At 36.7% G+C, this 18348-nt stretch overlaps 1 protein-coding gene across 2 annotated transcripts in view; it reads right to left on the reverse strand.

Annotated features, from left to right (window-relative positions):
* Positions 1–3904: 3904 nt before the first annotated feature.
* TRIM36 (tripartite motif containing 36) overlaps positions 3905–18348 on the reverse strand; it is a gene marked incomplete at its 5' end in the record, with an annotated part of 45778 nt that continues 31334 nt past the window's right edge. For both annotated transcript variants that reach the window (XM_081231329.1, XM_081231328.1), the window contains 5 exons: positions 3905–5011; positions 6462–6759; positions 9668–9958; positions 13395–13519; positions 13754–14007. In XM_081231329.1, coding sequence (XP_081087455.1) covers positions 4657–5011; positions 6462–6759; positions 9668–9958; positions 13395–13519; positions 13754–14007 — 1323 coding nt within the window. In that variant the 3' untranslated portion in view covers positions 3905–4656. The remainder of the gene's footprint in view (positions 5012–6461; positions 6760–9667; positions 9959–13394; positions 13520–13753; positions 14008–18348) is intronic.

The following is an 18348-nucleotide window of genomic DNA, read 5'->3' on the forward strand; positions in this document are numbered from 1 at the left end:
TGGTATGCATCTTTTTTTTTTTTTTTTTTTGTGCTGTACGTGGGCCTCTCACTGTTGTGGCCTCTCCCGTTGCGAAGCACAGGCTCCGGACGCGCAGGCTCAGCGGCCATGGCTCACGGGCCCAGCCGCTCCGCGGCATGTGGGATCTTCCCAGACCGGGGCACGAACCCATGTCCCCTGCATCGGCAGGCGGACTCTCAACCACTGCGCCACCAGGGAAGCCCTGGTATGCATCTTTTACCATTATTTGACTTTATAAACCTTGCATTTATTATTCTGGATATATAGATATACTATATAGATATTACTTAGAAGAGAGAAAATACTTTTACAGCAGCTAACAGTACTCACCACTCTACCAAGGAAAGAAAGTTAGAAAATCAATGTTGCTCCAATAGTCTTAATAACACATGACAGGTGTACTTTTCCAAAGGACGTTAGCTCTGTGCTGAAAAGACTTAAGGTCTTTTAAGGAGACCAAGACTTAGAAAAAAAGAAACCAGATCTTCAGAAGTAGTCCTATAATCTGGCCAGGGAGCATAGATTCAAACTCATCTGAACCACATTCTAACATAAACAAAATCAAGGAACTTTTTTAGGTCTTCTAGAAGCATGCAGTATGGCATTTGAAAAACGAACAAACCACTGCGTTCAGATAAGATAAACAAAGGAATCTAGGGGAAAAAAGTATTTTTTACTATCCACAGGCAGTCAGACTATAGCCTATAATTCACTTATGGCACATTTCAATTTTATTTTGACAGTATGTTACAAACTTACTTCTACATGCAGGCATCAGTCTAGCCAGAACTTTAAGGGCACTTTTTTCTTAACCATAAGACTTATTCTTCTCCATCCAAAGATATTTCAGACAAGAGATGGCAAACTCAGAAAAGAAGCAACTCCATTAGTCTCAAAGATGAATGATCTCAGCATAGAATGGCCAACGGGGAAGAGAAATACTAAAAAAAAAAAAGCTAAAAGGAAAAAGTGCATTAGCTTTCTAAGTCTTTAGGAATCAAAATGATTCCTTTCATTTTTATGTGTTTTAGCATTTCAGAACATTATAAATACCCTCATTTAAGCAGCCAGCTAGCACAATGGCCCATAGCCTCCCTTCTTTTCCCTCAAATACACCAAACTCCTCCCCAGTTGTGCCAGTTATTCTCCCTTTATGCCACCCGTACAACCACCACCAGATCCCTGCCTTCCCATCTCTGCCCCCAGGAAGATGATCCCTGCTGTGTGCATCTCTAGAGAGCGCTTGCTGGCTGGCTGCCAGTTGGGTTTGGTCAACAGGCAGCCCCAGCAGATCAGGTGGAGGATCTTTCTTTCTGACTCCCACCCTGTCTTGGGCACCACATCTTTGGCAACCACTGCATCCCACGGCAACCCTTCCTTCCTGTTCTCACTCTCCCTGAGATCTAGTAACACTATTTCCCCTTGACCCCCTTGCTCTAGAGGCGGTAATGGCTTCAGGCTGTGGCTAGTCTATCCCAGCCTCTCACCACTGCTTGTTTCTTCCTTTCAGGCTGCCCATATCTCTAAGCAACTCTTAACTTCTTTTCAATTAAACCAGCTAGGGTAATTCTATTACCAGCCAGAACTCTGACCAATTCATTATCTCAAAGCCTTTTTGCACTTCATGTTCACTATACCTAACATGTTCTTCACTTAGCCCTTTTGTATACTGGCTCCTTAGAGATCAGGTGTCAAATTCCTATCACCCTCCTCAGAGGGGCTTCCCTGACCACCAAATCTAGTATTAGCTCCCACCTCAAGCACTCTCTTAGTCCCTTCTATTTTTATCATCTCTTTCCTAGAAATTAAGCTCCTACTAGTAGGAACCTAACTAGGCTGTCTTGTTCACCTTTTACTCAGTGCACAGCATGGAGTCTAATAACAGCAGGAGTTAAAGACTTTTTATAAAATGACGTGGTTTCAAATCAAACTTTTTAAAAAAATTCCTTCAAGTTTAATTTTTAAAGCAAAAGAGTCCCAAGACAATCTCCAACTCTTATGGGATGTTATTCCCATAAGCAGGTAAAACTCATTTAAAATGAATGCAAATGTTTGGTAGAACATCATTTCTTAAGAGTATTCCCGCCTATAACACTAGTTCGCGATTATTTTCTGTAGCAATCCAATAATTGATTATATTTCCACATGGGATACACTGTCAGGGCCTATCAGATAACGGGGGATAGTCCAAAGATTTAACAGGCTCAGATGGTGTTCAATCCCCCAAAGGTAGCTCTAATTCCTACTACTTTCAAGAAAGCAATTGTGAATATGAGAATTAAGTTATTATACAGTATCATAGGGATATGCATGAGTCAACTCTTATTTATTTTAAAATTAAGACCCATCAAGCATTTGTAACAGTTCACTGCAATTCAAACTTAACTACCAGAGCCCCATAACCCAAGAGTATGAATGTGAACTAAAGGGCCACTCATCTAAACCAAAATCTGACCTATTATGGATCAGAAAAGAAATATTAGACAAACATCAGTTTAGACAGTTGATCCTTCTACAACACAGGTTTAAACTGCATAGGTCCACTTATATGTGGATTTATTTTCAGTAAATATGTTCTACAGTACTACACAACCCCTGGTTGGTTGGATCCTCAGATGTAGAACCGAGGATGCAAAGGGCCAACCATAGTTATACTCGGACTTTCAACCGCATGCAGGGTGGACACCCTTAACCCCTGCATTATGCAAGGGTCAACTGTAAATTAGTTTCATGTTATGCTTTTCTAATGATCATCTCTACAAGAATTAAAGCTAGTAAATGCCCAAAATAATTTTATATAGAACTTTAGTTCTAAGTTAATATATTCAGTCAAACATCTTTTCATAAACTGTTCTTATTTTCCATATAAGCACAGAGAATTCCTGGAATGTAGATTTCTATAATTATACTTAACTTACTTTAAGCTTTTATTAAAAATGAAAGAAGTCCAAGAGAACAATTTATATGCAACTATACAATGTTTTATGTGGCTTTCCTATTCCTATTAAAGCTTTATACTTAAAATGTCTACATAATATGTGCTTCACAGGCTTGACACTATCAAACTTTATCACACATGTGACTTTAGCAGCTTTATTGCACAATGATCCACGTTAACACTGCATATTTGTTTAGTTCACCCTAGGTCATAAAGTGCTATTCATAGCTGGGAAAGGAACAAAGCTTACTAAACACTGAAATTCTCCATGATATTTCCTCCCTCAGTCAGGGAAAAGAAAGCTAATTTAGTGCTACCAACCTGAATAGCAGATTTCCATTTATATATATATATATAACCAGAAAGAAAAAAAAAAACAGATCTAAGAGTTTTGTTTAGTCAATTAAAATATGTCAAAAGAATTCCAAGATGATTAATGCTAAATGCCTAACAGTCTAGTTTCTGAATACTCTAACTTTAAAACAACTAACCAGTTTAAATAAAACCACCCAAGAAAGAATCTTTCAAAAATGAAGATAAAATTTAGATAAAATGAGATTCTTCAAATTCAAAGAACTTTTAACTTTAAGAAAGGGTATACACAGTCATTATGGTTTTAATTATTATTCCTAAACAATTAAATTTGTATTTTTACTTGCTTATATGACAAATGCTTACTACCAATGAGTCATAGAAAATGCCATACAACTGACCAGATAGTTACTTCACATTTTATAATATGTTTAATGACACTAAAAATGTATCAAGAACTTTTCAAACATCTAAACATAAACCAGAACAATCTGATATATAATATTTGTGCCAAAGAATGAAAATTACAAGACACAAAAAGAAAGCAAAAGAATATGAGAATTATCAGTGTATCTTCACTAATATTTACGAAAAATAATTATTTGATATAAGCTCAAATATTTTCATAGAGGAACTAAAAAAAAAAATTGAAGAAAAGAAATTTCCCAAAAAATCATATGAAGCTTCGTGTGTTAGCCAAGAACTTTGTGTTTCCTGCAAGAAACCATGTTTCCTACACATGCAAGTATGGGCATTACAGCTAAGAGAACTCTTAAAAATGTCCTTAAGAATACAGTTTGTGGTCTTAAAAAAAAAAAACAGTAGTATTCATTTTCCAGGCAATATATTCTGAATATTAAATACATAATTTTCCATTTAAATATACTACTGTTTCTATGGCCTTTTTTTTTTACCTATCTATACCTTTGTCTTCCCATTGAAAATGAATGCACAACACAATGCTTAGTACTAATTTCTATCCAGAAGGCATTTAAAAAATATCTTCTCTTAGGACATAAACATGATATAAAAATGAAAAACCAAACACAAAAGAAGCATAATAAATACTTTTGTATCCCTTCCCCCAACCCCGAAACAAGGAATGTAAGTATCGGCAACACAGGCTGACATAAATAAATTAGATTTCCCATGCATAAAAAGATAATCCAGTTAACTATTTCAGTGTTAACTATGAAAAAGTATCTTTTTCCCGGTGTTTGTGAAAGGCAGGAAGGCTGTTTAGGTTTTCGGTTTTAAGAAGAAACATACACAAAAAACAAGTGTGGCCACAGGATACTTAGATGATATGTAATTAGTTACAAAGGTTAACACCAAGGCATTATTTTGCTCACATTTTTTATCCTAAGTCGCATCAGATGCTTAAACTACATGGTCTCTTGGTATTCTAGATATTTTGCTGTGATGGGTTCTTCAAGCTGAATTCCTCCACTGCCCATTAATGCAAATGCTGGATACATAGTATGTGAACAGTCCACTTGGCGCTCATAAAGGCATTTCATGTGATCCATATCATAGAAACCCACTTTGCCTTTATCATAGTCAAGGAAAACCCCTATACTTGTTGGCATGGGGAGAACTCGATTTTCAGGTTCATTAGAAGAAGTAGGTGACTTGGGAATAAAAAATTTCTTCATGCCTATAGTAACTAACGTAAAGGGTTGTGAAGAATCAAAACAGGTATCCTCACTTCCGCTGTCATGCCCACTGTCTTGCTCGTATCTAAAATACACACAAACAGACAAAGCAGAATCTTATCTGTATCAGCATAGGCTTTCAAGTAGCTTCAAGACATTTTCACAAGATAATATATATTGAGTTAAAATTAAAATCAATTGTACATCAAAACCTTTCTGGTAAACCATAATCAATTAAAAACATAAGGACTATACCTTGCCACTTAGAATTACACCACAAACTCAGCCCCAAATTCTGTCATTAAGTAGCATCCATTTTTACCTATATACCTGAGAACCTAAAAATAATAATTTTGGCCTATCAAAAATAAAACAGGGGGAAGGGAACTGAAAGAACTTGACAAACACTAAATATTCCTAGCACAAAAATTATATATAAAAAAATTAAAAACCAAGACAGGCCCCCTAATCCAAGGAATTATCAGACTAAGTAAAATAAATGGGCACTGCAAAATAATGCAGGAGAAAAAACCACGTTTCATTCTCCTGCTAAGAACTATATTTACTGGTTGGGAGCTCTACATGGATCTATGATGCAAGCAAGTATTATGAAGGGTTTTTTATCCCCCCTTGATTATAAAACAGTAACACCTTGAAGAAAAATTTGATACAAAGTTCCTTCCATTTTTTCCCTATGCATAGATTGCTTCTTATATATTTGTGATAATACTACATCAACAACTTTAATCAGGTCTTTTCACTTGTAATATTTCTCATGTTGTAAACTTTTTTAGCATTATTAATAATAATCTACCAAGTAGACATGCCACTATGTTTAAGTGACTATTACCCTATTTCAATTTTCGCCATTATTTCAATTTCTCATCTTGGTGCAAAAAGTTTTTCCTATTACTCAGATTGTTAATCTGGGATTTCTGTAGACATAAATGGTCAAAAATTACTTGACTGGACTAGTGCACACTATACCATCTAACAAAAATAAACTGTACAGTCTCCATTAAATAGTCAAACTCAAGAAACTGGAATTCTCTGCCATGGAAACACGTTTACCATGACCCAATTTTATAAGTACTTACGGGACAGTTTAAAGAATTGTATCCTTTAACCAAAGAACAACTTAATATCAATTGTGAAATATGGCATTTAGAGGCATTTCACTATTTATGCAATTTTATCACATCATTAAGGTACCTGATAAAAAAGACTTTGAAAATTCTAAATTGCGAAGCTATACCATAATCAAGAGGTGTACCCAAAACAGACTTATTTCCTCACAGCATAAGAAATTAACTGCTGAATCTCATTATTCACTGTGTGAATACAACACAACCTGACTCCTTTTCTTAGCCAGCCACATAAGCACAGCCAAAACACCTGAGTCTAAGAAATGTATACTCTAAATACTAAATACTCTAAATGCAACAAGTAAATCCAAGTCTATTTTCAGTCTCACCTTGCTAAACCAGGATATTTACTTCCTAAAGAACTAAAGAATTATCAGTAGAAGAATCTACCTTGGACTAACTGCATCCCGGGGAGACCGGAGCCATTCTTGTAGTTTATCACTGGAAGCAACTCCCACTTTTACCAGGTACGAATATGGTTCTACACGGAAGGCCCAAAAGTGCTTCCCTTTTGTAATTCCAACATCTCCAATGATGTAGTCTAAGCTTGTGTAGTAACCCACTTGGATCCGCTCCGCAGCAAGCAGAAGATTAAATCCAGCTCTGCTCTCTACACGGTCTCTCTTCAAGTTCAGCAAGAGGTGTTCATTATTGTAGCCGCATTTTTCATCAAAAAGGAAACTGAAAACTAAATAGAGCAGAAAATTAGTCTGCAAATTGTTAGCATTTCTACATTCTATGGTTAAATTTAACAGTTTTTTCAAATAGGAATTACTAAAAAGATATAGGAAGAGGAATATAGCATTCTACCCTACACAAACTATGACAAAACAAAACCCCAACTTAGAAATAATTTCCAGTAAATTCTCTGTACCTGAAAATCTTCAGAAATTTCGAAGCAGAAGAAACATTTTAAATGCATGAGAAATTTATGAATGCAGTTCCTTGGAATAGATATAGCAAATCTATCCTAAGTATTTTACACTCTTGAATCTGTCCTTTTATCCCTAAAATAAGGGGCTGTACATTTTCAAAAATATCTATGTATTTTATTAAAATTTTATTCCAAATTTTATAAATATGGAAACTTAGCAATTTTAATAAGGTCTTTTCCTTATCAATCAAGATGGCAGACATGAGAAACAGTGTACAGTGTAAAAAAAAAAAAACAAAAAAACACAGGCTTTGGGTTCAGAGAGACCTGGGTTTGATGCCTGGCTCAAGCATTTAACTAGAGTTTAACCTAAACCTTGATTTCCTCAACTACAGAATGAAGATAATGTTGCCGGTGAATTTAACGTTCTTTCTTCGTCGTGAAAGAATTTGGAGAATTCCAAATTCAAGAAGTGGATTTATTTAGCGAGAAATACACTCCACAGACAGAGTGTGAGCCATCTTGGAAGACAAGAAGCAAGAGGCCTCGAAATACGGCGTGGTTAGTTTTTATGGGCTGGATAATTTCATAGGCTAATGAGTAGGAGGATTGTTCCAATTATTTTGGGGAAGGGGCGGGGATAGCCAGGAATTGGGCTACCACTTACTTTTTTTTTTTTTAACATCTTTATTGGAGTATAATTGCTTTACAGTGGTGTGTTACCACCCACTTCTTGACCTTTTATGGTTGGCCTCAAAACTGTCATGGTGCTGGCAGATGTGTCATTAACATGTTAATGTATTACAATTAAGGCTCAAGGTCTACTGGAAGTTGAATCTTCCACCATCTTGGACCTAGTTGGTTCTCACTAGTTTTCTTCATGTACTATGGCTATACCTTTCTTTTAAAGGTTGTACCCTGCCCCTTCCCTCCTGTTTCAATAACACTACTCTTCTATCAACTTAAACCCATCAAGCCTAACATTTAGTGGCTACTAGCCCAAAAAGTGGAAACATTCCAAACACCCATCAATAGATGAATAGATAAAGAAAATGTGGTATATACATACAATGGAATACTATTCAGCCTAAAAAAAGTAAGGAAATTGTGAGACATGCTACAACATGCATGAACCTTGAAATAAGCCAGTCACAAAAGGATTATGTGAATTCATTCACATGAGGTACTTAGAATAGGCAATTTCATAGAGGCAGAGGTAGAATAAAGGTTACCAAGCTCTGGGGGAAGGGTGGATGGGGAGTTACTGTTTAATGGGCACAGAGTGTCAGTTTGGAAAAATGAAAAAGTTCCAGAGATTGTGAGTGGTGATGGTTGCACAACACTGTTGAATGTACTTAATGCCACTGATCTGTAAAAATGGTTAAAATGGCAAATTTTAACTATATAATACCACAATAGTAAAAAACTGTCTGCTAACAAGCTAAAACTATTCTCCATATGTGATTTGACCAGTCTTCCTGGTAATGCCTATTGCCCTGGCATGGCAATTCACACTGTCTCAATCTCAAAAGTCTCCCAGTTTGCAAAATAAATTTAAATGGTCACCCTATTCATGTGGTTTCTCTTGGAGAAAAGAAACACAGTCTTTAATGTTTCCTTTCCTCCATCCCCCTTCACTTTGTCACTGAAAACAGTAGCTACTTTCAGGTTTCCTTTTTCTTTCAATTTCAGTCAGAGACTAGAAAAGAAAGCGGAAACTGCATAAACAGTAATATATTTACTTAATACTTGCAAATGGATCCTAAAACTCTCTTTTGGATTTTATTAAAATTCAAGAAAAATAATTTGAGCCAACCCTATTTATTTGTATTTCTTTTTAATTAGCCACAATGTACATGAAAAACAGAGTGAATAGTACACTCTGGACAAAAAGGGAAGGATGGGCAGAGTGCACAAAGTATGGGTACATAAGCCACTAAAAATGGGCAGGAGCAATGAGGTCTAAAAGCCAAATGAAGGAACCTCTGAGGCCGTGACCAACTGGGCAGAAGGATTTCCTGCTCACCAGGATGAGCACAACTTTGGTTCTAAATGTCCCTTATCCATGGAGACACTGTAGTGAACATCAACTTAACCTGTAAGTCATTCTCATTCTATAAAAATTTACAGGTGCTGTTTAAGTAGTATCAGTGGTTATTAACTTGGCAGGGGGAGGGAAGGATTGCTGGGCAGGAGGAGCTTTTAGTGTAGGGAAAAGCTATCCATGTGGTTCTAATACCTGCCTTCCATCCCCATGTGCTTGTAATCACTGAGTTAGAAAAGCCAGACAAGTCAGAATTAGGTAAATTAAAATTATTCTTCACGTTATTGTATCAATAAATTTTTAAAATATCTGCCTAGATCCTATGTTAATAGAAATTTCTATAAACGGATCAAAAATACAGAATTATACTATTTAATACTTGTAAGGTAGCATTTATGCTATTTTAATCCCAAATTAATAGCCCTGCCCACTCAAATGTCATATTTTTTCTGTATCTGATGTCAGTCAGAAATCTAATCCTGTTCTCAGCCTAGATGGTGAAATTCAAGTATTCAGTCTATTTCTAAATCCTAACTGGGTACAGAATCTACTTTTCTAGAGTATTTTACAGATGAGAGGTGGTTTTAATGTAGGTCTGCATGGACACATTAACTGGTTTATTTTTTATCACGGTCTCTTCCAACTCCATGCTTTTCTTATTCCCACTATTCACAATACCTGGAGCTGGAGGAGTATGAAGAATCAATTCCCTGCTGCAAGGACTGCAGATTGAACCCTTGTAGGCTCTTACTCTGAAAGCATAGTTACAATTACTTTCAAGATCGGAAATGACTTTACTTGTGCCACACACTTCTATCTCATTCCAAGACAACATTTCTTCATCTCTATTAATCTTCCGATATTCGAGGACATAGCTATCAGCTTTATCCTTTTCTGGATGGTGCCAATTTATCAAAGCACTGTTATAAACTTTGCTCTGTTCCTCATTGATCTCTGGCACATCTATGCCTGAAAGAATTATGAAATGGAAAACAATGTTAAAATATTATTTCAGAACCTTTATTTTTCCTCAGTAAAAATGATTTATTGATAATACTTAAAGGATTTCTCTGCTGTTCAAGACTTTCTACATTTATAATACTGTGTATAAGAAAAAGAATAAATCCTGCAAATACAACAGGATGTTGGACTTTGAGGACATGCTAAGTGAAATAAGTGAGACACAGAAAAACAAATGCTGACTGCGTGATTCCACTTTCGTGAGGTATCTAAAGTAGCCAAATTCATAAAATCAAAGACTGGAATGGTGGTTACCAGGGGCTGAGGAGCAGGGAGAAATGGGCGCTTATTAATCAACAGGCATAAAGTTTCAGTTAAGCAAGATGAATAAGCTCTAGAGATGTGCAGACAACTTGTGTCTGTAGACAACAATACTGTATTGTATACCAGAAATTTAAGAGGCTAGATCTCAGGGTAAGTTTTATCATAATAAAATTTAAAAAGGAAGGTATATTGAGATTTTAAAAGGTATATTTATGTTTATAACTGAAAGGGGAAAGACGAATGAAAAATAAGACAGACAAAATAAGTAAAACTCAATTTTAGCTTTACATAGTAATTCTGAAACACCATAAATTAAAATTTTTAACCACATACTCTTCAATTTCCATCTACTGAATAACAACCCTAGACTTGAAATTTATAATATGTATCCTCCTATAAATTATTTTAATAAATATTTTTAAATCTAAGTTTGGTCAGTATAATAATAAACAAACTTCAATAAAACATTATATAGTTTTCTTTCATATTATCTTCCACAGAGTTGCAAAGTAATTTATTTATTTATTTTAAAATTTATTTATTTATTTATTTATTTATTTGGCTGCACCGGGTCTTAGTTGGGCATGCGGGATCTTCGTTGCCCCATGCGGGATCTTTGTTGCAGTGTGCAGGATCTTAGTTGCATCATGTGGGATTCAGTTCCCTGACCAGGGATCGAACCCAGGCCCCCTGCATTGGGAGCATGGAGTTTTAACCACTGGACCACCAGGGAAGTCTGGCAAAGCAATTTAAATGACTTTTTATTGGTATACACAAGATACGTTATTTTTTAAAGAAAATCAGAAACTACATAAAACACACACAAATTAAGTAACTCAAAGATTATCACTACAGTAATTTTGTGTAGCTCCTGCCAGTATTTTTCTTCCAGTGGCATTCCACTGTAGCAACATTTAACTATTTTCAGAAACATGTTTCCAATTTTTCACTAAAAATACAATGATTAAAATATCACAGCTAAATCTTTGTGCATATTCATAATCTTTTCCATAGAATAAATTCCAAACAGCTTAACTGCTTTGGTCATATGGTAAAAATAAGCTATAGGAGTTACACATGCACACGCACACATAAATAAACACATATTTATATCAAATCACAGAGAAATACATGAAATGAAAAGCAGAAGTCTCCCTCTTCTCCTTATCCTCCAGCTATGTACAAGCAATGTACAGCATAAGTATGTCTATGTGTGCATTTGTGCAACTGAATGTTATGCAGCCATGGAATCTGAAAAGTCATCCAAACTACATTTTAAAGTTAAAAAAAAAAAGCTAGTTAAAGAATAACATGACTGGAATGCTCTACGTGCGTGCAGCAAAAAATGAGAAGAGCATCCATCAGCAGGAAGCTGGGTGACCAGCAGCTTTCCATTCTGACCCACCCGTTTTACTGGTCCTTCGTTACGCACTGGTATAACCAGAGATTACCCACACTCAACTTCCTTTTTCCAAAGACTGTTTTGGGACCCCCAGGGAAGGGAGGACCTTGTACTCCTAAGTAAACTAGCATGTATATAAAAAACAATTCAAGTATACATTTTGGAAAAAGAAGAAAGTACAGTATATGAAATAGAATCAGCATTTCAAATATCACCACATATTGGGAAAAACAAGATCATCATAATAGACAAGAAAAGTATATACCTGACAGAGATTCAGGTATTGATTGGAAGAGAAAGGTGGTCATAGTAATAATCCTTCAGTGTGTTTAACTTTTAAACAAGACAAATTTCCTTTGACTGAATACAAATCTATGCATCCATACCTGTACAGTAATTAAACTGTAAGTGTACTTTTCCAAGGACTGTAATTGTTCACCATTATTAGAAGAGAAATCTGAGGAAGATGAACAAGGTGAGAAGAAAAAAGGAAAGGAAGACCTCCCTGCTGGGGAGCAGCAGAACACAAACACAACTAAATGTTAGGGGCTGAGTTGCCCACCCTAAAACTCATATGTTGAAGTTTTAGGCCCTAGTACCTCAGAATGTGCCTTTATTTGGAGAGAGGGTCTTTAAAGAAGTAACACAGTTAAAATCAGGTCGTTAAGGTGGACCCTAGTCCACTATGTCTAATAGGACTGGAGTCCTTATAAGAGGAAATTTGGACTCAGATATGTATAGAGGGAAGACCACGTGAAGACACGAGAAGACGGCCATGTGCACACCTAGGAGAGGGACCTCAGAAGAAACCAACCCTGGCGACAGCTTCATCTCAGACTTCTAGCCTCCAGAATCCTAAGGGAATTCCCTGGCGGTCCAGTGGTTAAGATGTGGGCTTTTACTGCCAAGGACCTGGGTTTGATCCCTGGTCGGGGAACTAATATCCCGCAAGCCCCAAGGTGTGATTGATAGATAGATAGATTAGATAGATAGATAGATAGATCGGGAACTAAGATCCCGCAAGCCCCAAGGTATGATAGATAGATAGATAGATACATAGATAGATAGATAGATAGATAGATAGATAGATAGATAGATAAATAAAACCTTTTACTGCCAGAATCCTATGAAATTAAATTTCTGTTGTTATGTCACCCAGTCTGTGGTACTTAGTTTTGGCAGCCTTAGCAAACTCATACAGCAATGTAAACACTTAAACATCTTAGAGTCATTTTTAGCCTGGAGATATCATTTCTAGGTTTCTGCCCTAGGGAAACTCATACACATACACGAAGAAACACTGACAAAGATGTTCAATAGAGCATTGCTTACAACAGATAAAAAAACAGGAATAGACTGTCTCTCAGTGGGAAACTTACTTACATAATGGAATACTGTAAAGTTAACATATAGCTGTAAACCAGAACTTCATGTATTAACAAATATTTATCTTAATTTCTCAGAAAAACAAATTACAAAAAAAATACATACAATGTGGTGCCATTCACACAATGTTTAAAAACATACAAACCAAAAGAATCTAGCTTCTGTGCATAAAAACTTGGTTATAAAAACATAAATGGCATATGATTTTAGCATATGATGGTCTGGGCAACTGAGATGCTGCATTATAATGTCAAACTAAAGAGAATTTGTGTTTCTCCTACACAATGTAAATTCAAACTAAAAAAGTGAAGGTATGCTGTTACTAAAACTCACCACTAGAGAAAAAGGACAATTCTCCAAGAAGTTCTGTTTGTTTAGATGTATTAACAACATAGTCTTCAAAAGAAGTCTGAGCCGCAGGTCTAAAGCTCTTCAAAGATTCTGTAGCTTTCTGTATTCTACAGACAGACATAAAATATTTTACACAAAAATTATTCTTTAAAAAGGCAAATCAGACTAAGTATTTTCAATGAGATTAACAAAAGAAAACTTCACTCAACATTCAAGTTAAGAGTGAAGCAAGAGAAACTGCACATAACACAGCATTCTGAACCACTCAGAGCTACAGCTGAAACATAAAGCAGCATTTAATGACACTGCTAGAGAGAGACTGTCAGTTCAAAGTTAAATACCTGAGGTGGAGCTGTTTTGCGGTCTGAACAAAGCAAGACTGATCTGTCTCCTTCAGCACTTCTTGAGCATATCCCACGAGTCCGTTGTTCTCTAAAAGCCCCTGATACTCTTCCATTTGAGTCTGAAATTTGTCTAATCTTAGTTTCTTAGAAGCATCAATTGCCTTCAAAACAGATGATTTCCTTTCTTCTAGGATTTCAAAGAGATTTTCAAAATGTGTAATTGCTTCTTCTTTAGCCCGCTCTCCATTACACTATTAAAAAACAAGCAAAGTGTTACCTCATCTGCTAAATCCAAATGTCTTTTCAAGAAAGAGTTGCAATTCAACAAAACGAACCCAAATACTGGAAAGGAAAAGATTTTGTCTGACTCCTTGATGTTTTCAGAACAATAATTTGGCATCAAATATGCTTACTAAGGAATGATCAGCAACTTTGAGACATACTTTGTAATTTTATAATACTGTATTTCCTTAAGCTTTCAATCTCCAAAGTCCAGCAATAAACAATTTATTCAATGAAATAAGAAAGCAACATTCAATTTGTATACAAAGGAACTTGAGGCAGAAATGAACTGATTTAACCAAAGACACAGGAAAATACAATCTTGCACTTATTTATTTTTATTCATTTCTAATTCAGGAAATTTTATCCTTTCTACCATATACCAATTTTTTAAAAAGTTAAACCACAGCTATGAAACTCAAAAAATTACATCCTATACTAAGTAATAAAAATGTAACTCTTCTCTTCAAATTAATATTTAGTTATATATAATTATAATTAAGCTGCAATTTAATTAATATTGATTTAATTATAAGTTATGCAAATTAACTTCTTTATGCTTGAGTTTTTCTCTTCTGAAAACTAGGGGTAAGAGAGACCATTTAGGTTTTTCTGAAGATTGAAAAAGATTATTTACATAAAATGCCCATCACAATGTCACATACTCTCAATAAACATTATTTTCACTGCACACATAGCTATTCCTCTACTTTGCCATAAAATGATCCTCTCTATAGTGGTTATTAAACATTTTGAATGTCCACAAAATCAGAGCTTGACCTGATTTTGAAAATAAGACCAGTAAAGCACTTACAAGCATTTATCATAATAGACTCATAGCAGCAGCCAACAGAAAAGAGTCTTCAAGAACATTCTTAAAAGCTGACAATATATGGTAGAAGTGCATTGCTCATTTTCCAATGGCTTCTGGCCAACATTTAAAATGAAAGGAAATTTTTTCCAGATTTCCTTCTCTGATTCCTAACCTCAACAGCCAATTTTTTTAAAGGAGGATAGGAGGAAAGAACAGAGGGTAGTGACATTCTGGTAGTGTTTCAGTGACATATCACATTAAGTTCAGAAATATCATTATACATAGATCAAGAGGAGAGTTTTTCCAGCTAAGTATAATTATAGATAAAAAGACAGTGTCACAGTCTTCACTGAGTAAAATTCAAGAATGGAGACAAATTCTCTAGTGCAGAAGATTCTTACTGATAAGACTACAAATGCAGCTTAGGTCAAAGGCACAAGAAGAGGTTAAATAATTTCTCCAGGATTCCAAGGCATCAATGCCTACATGAATACCTGATGCCTGAGTTCCTCAGTTTTCAACCTACTGAATGACAAACTCAAAAACAAGCACTGGGTTTCCTTCTCTCAGAAGTAAAGGCAGCCTGACTGAGAAAACCAATAAAGACAAATCTAAAATTACCACAGACACAATCCCTGAAGCAACCTACTATCTAGATGATAATGTGCTACGTGTTCGGGGATTATAGTAAACTGAGAGAGTTTGTCAATCAGAAACAAATGTGAGAAACAGAATCCTACTTTTAAATTACATGAAAATGCAGTCAGTGACTAACAGAAAAATATTATTTAAAATATTAAAGCAAAACTGGTATTATGGAGATTGGTTCAAGATGGCGAGGGCTTCCCTGGTGGCGCAGTGGTTGGGAGTCCGCCTGCCTATGCAGGGGACACGGGTTCGTGCCCCAGTCCGGGAAGATCCCACATGCCGCGGAGCGGCTGGCCCATGGGCCATGGCCGCTGAGCCTGCGTGTCCAGAGACTGTGCTCCACAACGGGAGAGGCCACAACAGTGAGAGGCCCGTGTACAGCAAAAAAAAAAAAAAAAAAAGATGGCGGAGTAGAAGGATGTGCTCTTACTCCCTCTTGCAAGAACAACAGAATCACAACTAACTGCCGAACAGTCATTGACAGGAAGACACTGGAACTCACCAAAAAAGATACCCCACATCCAAAGACAAAGGAGAAGCCACTATGAGATAGTAGGAGGGGTGCAATCACAATAAAATCAAATCGCATAACTGCTGGGTGGGTGACTCACAAACTGGAGAACACTTATACCACAGAAGTCCACCCAATGGAGTGAAGGTTCTGAGCCCCACGTCAGGCTTCCCAACCTGGGGGTCTGGCAAGGGGAGGAGGAATTCCTAGAGAATCAGACTTTGAAGGCTAGCAGGATTTGACTGCAGGACTTCAACAGGACTGGAGAAAACAGAGACTCCACTCTTGGAGGGCACACACAAAGTAGTGTGCACATTAGGAACCAGTGGGAAAGAGCAGTGACCCCATAGGAGACTGAACCAGACCTACCTGCTAGTGTTGGAAGGTCTCCTGCAGAGGCGGGCAGTGGCTATGTCTCACCATGAGGAAAAGGACACTGGCAGAAGAAGTTCTGGGAAGTACTACTTGGCATGAGCCCTCCCAGACTCCGCCATTAGCCCCACCAAAGAGCCTGGGTAGGCTCCAGTGTTGGGTCACCTCAGGCCAAACAACCAACAGGGAGGGAACCCAGCCCCACCCATCAGCAGACAATCGGATTAAAGATTTACTGAGCTCTGCTCACTAAGGCAACAACCAGCTCTACCCATCACCAGTCCCTCCCATCAGGAAACTTGCACAAGCCCCTTAGATAGCCTCATCCACCAGAGGACAGATAGCAGAAGCAAGAAGAACTACAATCCTTCAGCTTGAGGAACAAAAGCCACATTCACAGAAAGATAGACAAAATGAAAAGGCAGAGGGCTATGTACCAGATGAAGGAACAAGATAAAACCTCAGAAAAACAACTAAATGAAGTGGAGATAGGCAACCTTCCAGAAAAAGAATTCAGAATAATGATAGAGAAGATGATCCAGGACCTCGGAAAAAGAATGGAAGCAAAGATCGAGAAGATGCAAGAAATGTTTAACAAAGACCGAGAAGAATTAAAGAACAAAACAAACAGAGATGAGCAACACAATAACTGAAATGAAAAATACACTAGAAGGAATCAATAGCAGAATAACTAAGGCAGAAGAACGGATAAGTGACCTGGAAGACAAAATGGTGGAATTCACTGCTGTGGAACAGAATGAAAGGAAATGAAGGCAGCCTAAGAGACCTCTGGGACAATATTAAACACAACAGCATTCACATTATAGGGGTCCCAGAAGGAGAAGAGAGAGAGAAAGGACCTGAGAAAATATTTGAAGAGATTATAGTCTAAAACTTCCCTAACATTGGAAAGGAAATAGCCACCCAACTCCAGGAAGTACAGACAGTCCCATACAGGATAAACCCAAGGAGAAACATGCCGAGACACATAGTAATCAAATTGGCAAAAATTAAAGACAAAGAAAAATTATTGAAAGCAGCAAGGGAAAAACGAGAAATAACATACAAGGGAACTCCCATAAGGTGAACAGCTGATTTCTCAGCAGAAACTCTGCAAGACAGAAGGGAGTGGCATGACATATTTAAAGTGATGAAAGGGAAGAACCTACAACCAAGATTACTCTACCCACCAAGGATCTCATTAAGATTCTATGGAGAAATCAAAAGCTGCACAGACAAGCAAAAGATAAGAGAATTCAGTACCACCAAACCAGCTCTACAACAAATGCTAAAGGGACTTCTCTAAGTGGGAAACACAAGAGAAGAAAAGGACCTAAAAAACAAACCCAAAACAATTAAGAAAATGGTAATAGGAATATACATAGTGATAATTACCTTAAACATGAATGCATTAAATCCTCCAAACAAAAGACACAGGCTTGCTGAATGGATACAAAAACAAGACCCATACATATGCTGTCTACAAGACACCTACTTCAGACCTAGTGACACATTCAGACTGAAAGTGAGGGGATGGAAAAAGATATTCCATGCAAACAGAAATCAAAAGAAAGGTGGAGTCGCAATACTCATATCAGATAAAATAGACCTTAAAATAAAGACTATGACAAGAGACAAAGAAGGACACTACATAATGATCAAGGGATCAATCCAAGAAGATATAACAATTATAAATATATATGCACCCATCACAGGAGCACCTCAATACATAAGGCAACTGCTAACAGCTATAAAAGAAGAAATCGACAGTAACACAATAATAGTGGGGGAGTTTAATACCTCACTTGTACCAATGGACAGATCATCCAGACAGAAAATTAATAAGGACACACAAGCTTTAAATGACAAAATAGACCAGATAGATTTAATTGATATTTATAGGACATTCCATCCAAAAACAGCAGATTACACTTTCTTCTCAAGCGCACATGGAACATTCTCCAG

This window comes from Mesoplodon bidens (assembly GCF_964165515.1).
Source record: "Mesoplodon bidens genome assembly, chromosome: 4".
NCBI classification, from domain to species: Eukaryota; Metazoa; Chordata; class Mammalia; order Artiodactyla; family Ziphiidae; genus Mesoplodon; species Mesoplodon bidens.